The sequence below is a fragment of the Piliocolobus tephrosceles genome, unplaced genomic scaffold (genome assembly GCF_002776525.5).
Source record: "Piliocolobus tephrosceles isolate RC106 unplaced genomic scaffold, ASM277652v3 unscaffolded_28899, whole genome shotgun sequence".
In the NCBI taxonomy this organism is placed as follows: domain Eukaryota; kingdom Metazoa; phylum Chordata; class Mammalia; order Primates; family Cercopithecidae; genus Piliocolobus; species Piliocolobus tephrosceles.
The window spans coordinates 1-11,802 of NW_022311974.1; the positions used below are offsets into that span (position 1 = coordinate 1).

An 11,802-nucleotide genomic window follows, 5' to 3' on the forward strand; every position below is an offset into this window, starting at 1 on the left:
CCTCCTCCTCCTCCTCCTCCTCTCCCTCCTCCTTCCCCTCTTCCTCCTCCTTCTCCTCCTCTGAGGCCGGGTGTGCTTTCCCTTCGTGCTTTCCCTTTCCCTACAGAAATGGTCATTTGGGGCGGGGAGAAGCACAGCAAAGGTTGCTCTGTGCCTCGAAAGGACTGTTGCCCTTGGCAGTAGGGAGGCCACCACTGGCCCTGGTTTGGCAGAAGCCATCTTGGCAGGGGTGGCCTGAGTGGCGGCCGCAGCACACACTCGCCCCCAAGCCCCCGTCAGTGTGGTTTGGAAGCCAGGGGTCTGAGTCCTGTGCTGCCCAAGCCAAGTCGAATATCAGCTGGGAAGGGACATCGTTACTGGCCCTTGTCATCCTGCAGCTGCTGCAGGTAAATCACATTAGCCAAGGATTAGCTGAATTGATGAGAACCATTCTGGAGCAGGAATCTCTCAGGGTAGCTTTTCACATCTGACCTAATCTAGCCACGACAAGGCATGCCATAGACGTGCAGGGTAAGAAGAGGGAGACGCCAGCCTCCTTTCCATCTCGTGGGAAGCATTCTGCTTCTCCGGGTAACTCTGGACGTTAAAACTGGTGTGTGTTTGCCCTAAAATCATAGATACATATGTGCAGCCAGGTAGAGCTATGCCCCCGGTTGACTCCATCTCAGTATAATTCGACTGAAACATTATATGCCACCTTAATTAAGGTATACATGCATTTTAATTAGCAATCCAGCCCAGATGTAAAGGAACAGGTCCAGTGACACACCCTCGCCCAACTGGAAACTGCTGATGTGCTCTGTCTCTGTCTTCCCGTCCTTTTTGTGCCAATGTTTTTCTTTGATGTGCTCCCTGCATGAGGCAAGAACTAATTCTCTTTTTAAAATGATACATGAAATAGATGAAATGGCAAGCTAATGAAGTTATAAATCTATATTATAAATAAAATAATAGCAGGCCCAATCCGTTGAGGTGAAACGAGCTGATTGCGCTCAGCAGAGGCAGGTGGACATTTTGTCCTTGCATCTGGCTGGTCATCATGAATTACTCTGGAAAGAATAGATGTTGACCTGTCTGACCAAAAAGCATTTCTGTCTCTGAGCCAGCACTCCCTTCTCTGCGGCCGGCAGACTCCTCTAACGATGGGGGTGTCTTCAGCAACTGGGAGGTAGCTCATCTTGGCAAACGTGGTTGACACAGGCATCTCTCCAAGTTTCCAATTTTGGGGTGCTGTGGCTTTGGGGGAAGAAAAGCAAGCGCTTGCCTTGACTGTGCTAAACTGCATTAAAAGAAATTCCGGCAGAAATTGTGATGAGGGGATCTCAATAACTCTTCAAGCAGTTTGTTTTGACTAACTCGAGCATTACAGCGGGATTTTTCTAAATGACCATGCAAATATGTGTTTCCTGATGGCTGTCTGTTTCAGGCAGGCTAGTGAGCTAGTTCTTCAACGGTATTTCATTTTCTTACTTGCAGGGCTAACTTAAAAGAGTTTTTTCAATGCTGCAGTGACTGAAGAAGCAGTCCACTCCCATGTAACCATGAAAGAAAGCCAGAGAGCTTTTTGCACCATGCATTTTTACTATTATTTTCCAATACTTAGCACCATTTCACTAAGGAACCTTGAATACAACCAGGATCCTCCTTTGCATGCGACTGTAGCTGCATTTCATGAATAGTTTGAACCCTTGTCAATGCACTTTTTGAAAAAGAAAGAAAAAAAAAAAAACTTCGTGTATGTGACTCAAAGCATGTAACCTTAAGATGTTGCATTCTAAACTGACAATAAAGACCTTTCCCAAATATGTTGGTGTTCTGAGGACTGTTTAATATGCTCTTCTAACTCATTTGGACCAGAATAAATCAGCCTGTAAATAAAGCGGGAATATACACACTTTCCCTCACCTAGAGAGAAGCCAGGCCAAGGCAGGGTGTGAGAGTTCTTGCATGCATCGCACTGAACTAGCTTATTTTAACCTTACAGGCGATAAAAGCGAAAATGGATGAACTTAGGCCTTTGATACCTGTGTTGGAAGAGTACAAGGCCGATGCCAAATTGGTATTGCAGTTTAAAGAGGAGGTCCAGAATCTGACGTCAGTCCTTAACGAGCTGCAAGAGGAAATTGGCGCCTATGACTACGATGAACTTCAGAGCAGAGTGTCCAATCTTGAAGAAAGGCTCCGTGCATGCATGCAAAAACTAGGTAGGCCCAGTACCCTGCGGGACGTGGCGCTGCACTGCCCACCTCCGGCACACGCACAGGCTTAGGGAGTGGTGCTGAGGTTCGCGAGGTGATGGCTGGATTAGGGCTCCTGGGCAGGGCTACCCTGAGAGACAGCAAAGGAGGAGTGTAGGCTGCACCCATCCTAGGGCATTGTTCAGAGCTGGGTCTTGTGTAGAGGCCACAGACCCCGCTGAGTCACACATCTGGAAAAAAATAGCATACCATCTGGCGGATTGTGTGTGCGTGTGCGGACTGTATGTGTGTGTGCATTGAAGACACCAGTTTCATAGGGCTGGAAATATACATCTCAGATTCCTCTGGATTGAGAACGGGGGCTGGTGGAGCTCCTGAAATACTGAATCATGCATAGTTTGAATAAAAAAGGGAGCAAAATTCAATCACATCACAGTAGAGCTGCCATTCACAGCACGGGAGGGAGCCCCTGCTCACAGCCTGGAAGGGGAGGAGCCTCTGAGCAAATGAGCCCCAGTATGGGGCGACCTATTTGGATTCTTATTTTTGATTGATTACCCATTCACCTTACCAACTTTCCAGTTAATCACTAGGAGAAATCTTAACATGTTAGTGTCTGAGTCTGCTTTTAAATAGCACATTTCAAATCCCAATTCCACTTCTAGTTTTTCTTAAGAAATATTAACCATCTGTCCTCACCAAGCTGTTTTTTTTTTTTTTAATAACACAAAGGTTGTTGTTTTCATACTATCTACTTTTTAGGGTAATGTAGGGTAATTTTAGGGTGATTTTGCCTTAGGAAGTTTATCTCAGGCTTTCTCTGATGTTCTAACTTGGTTACCTTTTTATTTCTACTCTCTCTTCCACACACACACACTCCAAGCGCCTTATGATAAACCTAAAACATCCACAAAGAACACTTTAAAGAAAAACCTCTAGTGTTAGGCAGGCGAAGAGAGAGAATATTCAAGGGGAAAGAGAAGAGTCAGCCAAACCCTTGTTTTCCCAGGTTCCCACTTTCGGTGGGATGGGGAGTAATTTTTAAACGCTGTTCTAGGCATCCTCAGTGAATGCATAGAGCCTCAAGTTCCCCAGTCCCGAAACAGAGACAATAAGAAATGCTGGGGGTTGGAGAACTAATCCATTTTGATGAGTGCATGCTGGCTGTGTCCCATGGGGGCTGCTAACTGCATTCTTTAGGCTCCATGCTCCAGGGTGTCCAGCCCTGGTGTGACAGTGGCTGGGTGACCTCAGACAGTCCCACGAGGGGCGTCTGGGCCAGATGGCCTCTACCATGGCTTTCCAGTTTGACTTTCTAGGAGTTGTGTGAATGTTGATGATGACACGGCTGTATGAACGATCATGAGGCTATATGACTGTTTCCATTGGGTACTATCTTTGGCGTTCTCCCCATCATGACCTTGAGTGACCTCACCATTGCCCCTTTCTCCGGGACCTCCAAACACTCCCATGGATGGGGTCTCCCTTGGCCTCCGAAGTATCCAGTGGCAGGGTCTTTTTGTTGTTGTTACGTATTTCCCCATGAGCAGTGGTGTCTTTTCCTCCCTGGAATAGACAGGGCACATCACGGAGAAACCCAGAAAAAACATCCACATTTTCCAATCAAGGAATCAAGAGAGCAAAGTAGGGATTTGGAGTAAAAAGTTGCAAATTGTGAGAAGCCAAGGGCCTTTCCGAGGGGGCACCACCCCTCCCGGATGAGCTGGCCTTCCCATCTGTGCTTGGCCTATTTTTAGTAGCTGGGTGAGTTTACCTTGTAGCTTCAAATCCTGGGTCTTGTGAAAGAGATCACATGGCTGTCCTTGGGTTGCTAACACCATTGATTTGGGAGTAAAGAGAGAGGGTTCATAAGCCTCCAGAGGCCCTCTTTTTCCCACCTTTGGAGTGCAGCTGCCTGGTTTCACCTCTGCGTTTAGTTCTTTCTTTGGAAGGGCTGCGACACGTAGGCAGAGCTGCTGAATCAGAGCTTTTGCAGGTGGGGCTCTGGCATCTGCCTGTAGCCAGCACCTGACTAATCTTGACACACAGCAAACCGAGCTCCCCTCGTAGAGGAGGCAGCTCTGTAAGGTAGTAAGTGCCACTCGATAGCTGTGCGACTCCCCCAAGGCATTTACCCTCTCGAGTTTCAGCTGCCTCCTCATCTGTAAAATGGTGCAGGGAGTCCCTGAGCTCTGGGGTAATTCACAGAATGATAATTCATGGAAGTCCTTCAGATCCTGAGCTCAGCACTGTGCCTAGCAGAGGAGGTGCTGGTAGGCAGGTAGGTCAATGGATAGAGAGGTGATGATAGCTGACTGATGACTGGATAGGTAGTTAGATAGATAAATGATTGATTGATTGACAGATGATTGATAGACACACAGATAGAAAGATTTAGCAGCTGCTGATCTTCCTCCTCCCTCTTCCCAGGCTTTCGTTCAAGCTCAGTAACTTAAGTGCCAAATTAATATCCTGCAGCTGCTTAATTTAGCTTCATTTTAGCCTTGCAAATGGGCACCCACCTCAGGACCACCCTGGCAGCCTGTTTCCTTGCTGGGAGGTTGCCGAGGAGACCCACCTTCTGCAAGGTGGAGCCAGCACATGCTGCCGACCATCCTGGGTGGGCAGGGCTTCTGCGAGACGTGGCATCCAGTAGGGGGCAGTTTCCTCCCCCGTCCCAGACCCCGCAGTTTCTTGGTGTGCCTGCTGCACCTGCTGGTGTGAAGTCTGACTGCAGGTTCCATGGTCTAGTGACTGCAGGTTCCATGGTCTAGCTTACTGGGTTCTCTTCCTGCAGTAAGCCTGGAGGAGAGCCTCTCCCAAAGTCTTCCTGATAGTTCTCTCCTTGCTGCTACCGTCTTCAAGTCACTGTTGCTGACAATTCCTGACCCCAGAACGTACTCAGAAACAGAGAAAACAAGGACCAGGGCTCCATCAGCTTTCGGTTTCCAATTCTGAAGATCCCTGTTTTGATGGCATTATATAATTTTCCTAATGGCCCAGCCAGAAACTTGAATCTGAACCTTTCCTCTCAGGCATCCTCTGGAAGGGAGGCAGTTTGTCGGTTCCCCTGGAGCAAGTCTTGTTGCCAGGCAAGGGGAGAGGCAGGGCTGCCACGTACCCCTGGCCTCGTCCCCTAAGCTGGGCTTGGGGCTCTCTCTCCAGGGGAGCCTGCAGAGTCAGATGCCCCAGCAGTGAAGCTAAGCAAAGCCAGAAGAGAGGGTCAGTGCACGACACAGCTCTACCCATGGAGCTCCCGGGATGTGTCATATACCTGTCGGCTTCAGGCCTCCATGGTCCTCTCTATAAATGAAGGGGCCAGCTGATTGGAAGGGCTCCTCCCAGATATACCATCCTGGCACTCTGGTGCTAAAGGCTTCCTTTGTTTCTTTTTTTCTTTCCCAAAGGGTGAGGAGGAACCCCCCAGACACCCATAAGCACAGACAGAGCCCGGGCTTCAGGGTCAGTTGGGTCTTTTTGTTTCACTGGAGCGCATCTTAACAAAGCCCACTGGCTCCAGCTTCAGAGTCCCCTGCCAGCCGCTGGGAGCTGGGCCTGCCTGAGTATCTAGGTTGATGCAAGTCCAGTTGCAGGCCCCCATCCCAGCCTGGGCTGTCAGGGCCTGGGGCTTGGCTCTGGCACCGTGTTCTACACTCTGTCCTGGGGGAGAGGAATTTGAAGCCTCCCTCCTGTTCCCTGACCCCGAGATGTGAGAAAGGGTCAGCCAGGCAGAGAGAGCGTCTGTCTCCTCCTGCCCCCGGCCCTGAGTGGAGCTAGACAGTGAGCCACTCTCACCGGCACACATGGTGCGTTCAAGGATAGAGAGTTAAGCCCTTGCCAGTGGATTCTGAAAGAAAACCCACTAGAATGACAGGGGAGGAAATAAACCGAAATCTAAAAAGCCGCTCAGAAGCACTGACTGAGTGGGGCCCCGGGCGGCCGGGGCTCCTCCCAGGAAGTTCTCCAGATGACAGGCGGTGAGAGTCTCCTGGAGGCCGGCCCTTCCATGCCGTGTGAGGAGGAGGGTCTGCCGTGACCCTTTTCTCAGTGGCCATCCCAGCCCAGGCCCTGGGTCTGATCTCGAGGCCTGGCGGGAATGCTGCATGGTTCTCAGCTTCTTTCATCTGTATCTTGGACATCGGTTCGTCCAAGTTCCCAGCTCTGCAGACTTCTTCCAGCTTAAGTCTTCCTGGATTGCGGGGGATAAAAGCTGGGACCAAGGAGGATAGACTCAGAGGACAGGTGGCAGGCCAGGAACCCCGTCTGCCTGCTTCACGGCACTCAGCCCTCCTGGCCTGTCTCCGGGGTCACCCAGAGACCCCTCTGTCTCTGGCCTGAGGTCCTCGGCGGGCATCTCCCCAGGCCTGTTCTATGAGATCATCCAGGCTGCTGCTCAGAAGTGGTCTCCTCCTGGGAATAGCAAGAGGCAGATTGTCTCATCCGCAGGGGCATTGGCTTGTCCAGGCTCCTGGCCTTGCACAGCACCCTGCCTTCTGAGCCCGTCTGGGGCCCTCGGGAGGCCTGCCCCTCCAGCTGAGCATGCGAGCCCTCCCAGCCTAGGCCTCCCTAGGAGACAGAGCCCGTTTGGGCCATTTCCTGAGCCTCCAGCAGTGCAGGAAGCCCAGCCAGCCCTCTCCTGCCTCTTCCCTCCTCTTCCCTCCTTGTGCGTGCATCCTGAGTGCTCGTGACTGGAGAGGGACGCTTTCCTGAACTGGATGTGCCAAGATTCTGCTGAGGCTCTGCCATGGGCTTTTTTAGATCCTGTCAGTTCCTGAGGTCTTGGCAGAAGCGGTCTGGATGGAGAACCAAAAATAACTCCCTGACTCAAGGAGGGCAGGTGGCCTCCAGCCCCGAGGGCCCTGGGGGCTGTGCCTGCAGCCAGCAGTTGGAAGAGCAGGCTGCAGAGCCAGCCTCACCCTTCCCCGCCCTCACTAAGCCAGGATTTTAAGGCTTGTTTCAAGGGGTCACTTTAGCATTTAAAAGAGGGTGCTGGAGAGGGTGATGCTCAGCTCTGAGCCAGTGGGGCCCATGCAGGAGGGAGGAGGGAGCCCTTGACCCGGGCAGGGTGGGCCTGGGGCAGAGCCATCCTCTGGAGGGCAGACCTGCCAGGTTCAGGGTTTGCAGGATGAAGTGGGAGGGGTGAAGACCACATTGTCCTGGGCTCACCTTCTCCGCACGTCCTCAGTCTGAATCCCCAGTGATGCCTCCTGACCTCTGTGGAGCTCTGACTCTGTGGCAGGTGCTGTCCCAAAAGCTCTCTGGTGGTCCCTGCCCTAATTCTCACAGCAGCCTTCCGAGGGGCGCTGTTGTTATGACCCCATCTATAGATAAGGAGAAGAGGGGGTTACAGAGCATCCCCCAGGGAAGAGGGTCACCCTCCCTCCCCACTGTCTCCTCCACTGAGATGGAGAGTGAAGCCTTCAACTTAGGCTTTTCTGAGCAATGAGCCATTCATTCATTCATTCATTCATTGATTCCATACAAATCCCCAGGCTGCCTTTTGGAGGAAACAGGGTGAGTGCAGGAAGTTTCTTTCCTGGGGCGGCCAGACCCAGCCATTCCTCGGCAGCCCCAGGAGATGTACGGTGGGAAGCTGGCTCCGGCTCCAGTGAGGACAGGCAGGCCAGGCAGAGTGAAGGAGGGACACGTCTTTAGGGCAGAGGTGTCCGTTTGGGGCAAGCCAGTGAAGGTGGGTGGGAAGGCGGGGCTGGGGCTGGCACGCCAGGTGGAGGGACAGCTGGAACAAAGCTGCGTGAACCAGCAGGGAGGGGCTCGGGCCAGGCGGCGGAACGGAGCCCGGCACTGACTTGCTGCCTCTGGCCTCTGCTGGCTGCCTGCGAGGTGGAGGGCAGACACCTGGTCTCCTTCTGGGAGGTCACGCGACCGGGACGAGCCTACTGCGGGTGTGGTTCCGGGCGTTAGTGTGGGCCAGCGTCACGGAAGGCCCGGCGTGTTGACTGAGGAGGCTGAAGTGGCCGGAGCCCACGTGCACTGCTGGATGGAAAACCCAGCGTGGGGCTGCCGCTCTTCTAGGCTTCTCCTTCCGGACCACTAACAGAACCACGGTGTGGAGAGCCCTCACGGGACGTTCCTAGGGACACAGCGCTGTCTTAGGGGACACCGGCCTCTGGATGGCAGGGAATGCTGCAGAGGGGCTGTGAAGGGCTTCTCCCAGCACCCACCCAGTGCAGAGGGAGCTGCTGTCTCCCCCGAAGCCCAGGGCCCCCCAGCAGCCGGAGGGTGAGGGGTGAGCCCAGCCATGGCTCCTGCCTCCCACCTCCTGCCTCACGCTCCTCCAGGGCCTTAGTGAGGCCACCCTGAGCTCCCCTTCTCCGCCCACGAGTTGCACTGGGGTGAAAAGCTGGACCGGGCTCTCCTAGAAGAGGAGCCTCTAGTGAGACTTCTCAGACCCCCCACATCTTCTTACTTCTTGTCCCCATAGACGCTGGTCAGCTGTGGCCATCTCCCCTCCATCCCTTTCTTCTGCTGATTCTCCTCCCACAGATGGGAGGCATGGCCCTGGCCCAGAGCCCATGTGGACTACGGCCGAGCAGACCCTGGCAGCCTCTCACCCGGCCCCGCTGCCGGAAAGCCTCCAGCCATGAGGGGACAATATTTACTTGGGAAAGCACATAATGCCTCCTGAAAGTGGGAGCAGGGTAATGAGCACGGAGGAGGAGGGGAAGGAAGGGCTGTGACATTTCTTCTTCCAATCGGGGCAGAGGCGGCAGGCCGGGAGCCAGGTTGCCAGGGCCTCAGAGCAGTGCAGCCCGACTCAATGGGAATTTGGGGACAAACCCAGTCTTTTTCTGCGGGCGGTGGGCTCCTTGTCCCTCTGAAAGCCCCTGTTGCCTGGATGCACGCTCTCCCCCCAACCCACAGTATCGGAGACACCTCCACGCCGGCGGGGCCGGGAGCGTTCCTCTTTCTGGTCTTGTGTGATGCCAATAACAGGCACACTCGCCACTTCCAGTTGAGAGAGAGTGGGAGGCACCCCAAGACCTGCGCTGAGCATGGGAGTGGCCGGGCTGTGCCCTCCTGGGTACCAGCCTGGAGCCTGCCCCACCCTGCTTGCCTACTGGATTATCCTGGCTGAGCCGAGGTCCAGACGCACTCGCCCACAGTCTTCCCCCGCACATGGATGGCCTCTGAACTCATGTGCTCGCGCAAGCCCACCGAGGGTGCCACGCAGACCTAGGAGGTCACAGGCGGGCTTGGCCGGGAGGGTCAGGGCAAGGTGCGGGGGCTTGTGGCAGAGGGGCCCTTCCTCTACCCTCTGCAGGGGAGCCACCCACTTCCCATCCAGGGTCCCTGCTAGAATCAGGAGCTTTTGGTCCTTCAGAGGGCGGCTGAGGCTCGTGCCTTCTGGAAGAGCTGCGTGGCTGTGCAGACACGCCAGCCTCCAGGCAGGAGTTGTGTTCCTGTGCGGTGGGTGTGGAAGCCGCCCTGAGCCCTCAGGGGTGTGGGGGGCTCCAGCCTCAACCCGAATCACCGGGTGCCCCGGGTGTGTCCCTCCTCGCCTCCATGGTCCTCTGTGAGACGGAGGGCTGCTGAGGTCACATCCAGGATCCCATCCACCCTGGTGCTCAAAATCCCAGCGCTCCAGCCTGGGCTCCTCCCACAGGCAGAAGCAACTGGCTCACGCCTGTGGGAGAAGCGCGCAGGCTCCTTCTGCGGGAAGGCAGCTGTGGCCTTTGTCCCGGTCAGTTCCGGGGCCGCTGGTGGTGTTGCTGCTCCGTGGTGGGACAGGGCCTGCCTGGATGCAGTGTCTCGCACTGCACCTCACTGTGCCCCACGCGGGCTGGGCTGTCAGGGCATGACGTCTAATACCCTTCGGGGTGGAGCTGCTGCTGTTCCCATTTCCAAGAGAAGAAAATTGAGTCTTGGAAAAGCTGACCCTTCTAGAGGTGCTGGCACCCCCATCCCCAGGCCATGGGTGCAGCAGGCTGAGGAGGGGTGAAGCCCAGGAGGGCGGCTGTCTGCTCACGGCTTTTCACTGCTATCCTGGCCACAGCTGCTCTGTTTTGGGGAGAAGGTGGCTTTTCCGAGACGGGGGGAATTGTCTGTGAAAACAAGGTCGTGAGCATCTTTCCACAGCACCCCAGACCCCAAGGGCAAGAGGAGAAGCCACCACATGGCACATGTGCTCTGGGCAGTCAGGGTCAGGGTGACCACCGCGGGCCGGGGCCCCCGCCCTCCCTCTCCTGACCTGCGTGCTCTTTTCCAGCTTGCGGGAAGTTGACGGGCATCAGTGACCCCGTGACTGTCAAGACCTCTGGCTCGAGGTTTGGATCCTGGATGACAGACCCTCTTGCCCCTGAAGGCGATAACCGGGTGAGTGTCCCCTTATGCCATAGGGAGTCATTTGGGCAAGAGCACTTTCAGACACCTGGTGGGCCTCAGACATGGGTACAAGCCACGCCCACCCTCCAGGGCCTGTGGACTGAGCAGCTTGGTGCCTGAGGGCGTTTGTTCCTGGAAGGCTTTCAGGAGGGACCCAGGCCTCTGTGCTAATCCAGAGTCGTAGATCATGGGCCGAGGAGTGACATGAGGATGATGGTATCCCATCACATGGCTGCAGACCCCTTCAAGGCCCCCTCCCCAGCCCCAGTGGGCCGGACTGGACTGGGCTGGGCTGGTGCCCCAAGTCCATTTCTCTGGAGCCAAAACACAGCCCTGTCTTTTCCGGTCCTTGCCTCTGCTTCAGGAAGAGAATTCATTAGGCCTTTCTTGTTTTAATGACATCTCATTTGTATTTCATTTGCCATTCCTTTCATGGCTGATGGAGACTCATGTTTCTTTTGATTTAGGAAAGAGGCCATGTTCTTTTTTCCCAGGCTTTTCCCCACTGGGTGAAACCTCAGAAGAGGAGAGAGAAACAGGCACCGTATTCCCCTTTATCTGGGGAGCTGGGTTTTATGTTAGAGCCCCTTTGAAAAATGGGGAGGTGAGGGCGGCTGCCTGACCGATGGTGAGGCCCGGCCCCCTGGACACGGGCAGCAGGGGCTTGTAGCCTCCCTCCAAAGCGAGTTCCCTCTGAAGGCTCCCGCTGGAGGACGGAAGCTGTCCCTTGATTTGCAAACTGAGCTGTTGCTGCCAGAGTGGGCGTTGCTCACCCAGCCCCCCTTTCCTTCAGGGGTTTGCAGGACACTTAGAAAATAAACATTTAAAAACAAATAACCCAGCTCTGCCCTGGGCCGACTGAGAAACGCCCTTTGAAATGTGAGATAGCCTCTAAGCTTCATCTGGAGCGGGTTTGATGGAAGGGATGGACCCAGCTCTCTCCCCTCGATTTCTGATCTCTTTGCCTCCCTCCTTCACCGTTGCCACCATTTCCACGAAATCCCTTCTCTTTAAAACATGGGCAGCACTGCCTCCGGCATACTCCCTCCTTCCAGGAAGATGGCTGGGGCGAGGAGAGGGACTGGCAGGCTTGTGAGAGCCCGTTGCATGTGTCTTGATCCCCCGGCCTCCCATGGGAGTGGCCCCTGTCCCCATCTGGAGGGGCTAGCCAGACTGCAGAGCTGGGATACAATTGGTGTTCGGTATTTGTCAGGGAGAAGGTTTTTCTGTCCTATTTTCTAAAAAGTGACAGCTGATGCTT

At 54.6% G+C, this 11,802-nt stretch overlaps 1 protein-coding gene across 1 annotated transcript; it reads left to right on the forward strand.

Annotated features, from left to right (window-relative positions):
* Positions 1-1,984: 1,984 nt before the first annotated feature.
* Positions 1,985-10,590, forward strand: LOC113222012 (noelin-like; the record flags this gene model as incomplete). Its single annotated transcript, XM_026451340.1, has 2 exons — positions 1,985-2,204; positions 10,426-10,590. Coding segments are annotated over exons 1-2 (370 nt in total), but the record flags the coding sequence as incomplete, so codon positions are not given.
* Positions 10,591-11,802: the final 1,212 nt, after the last annotated feature.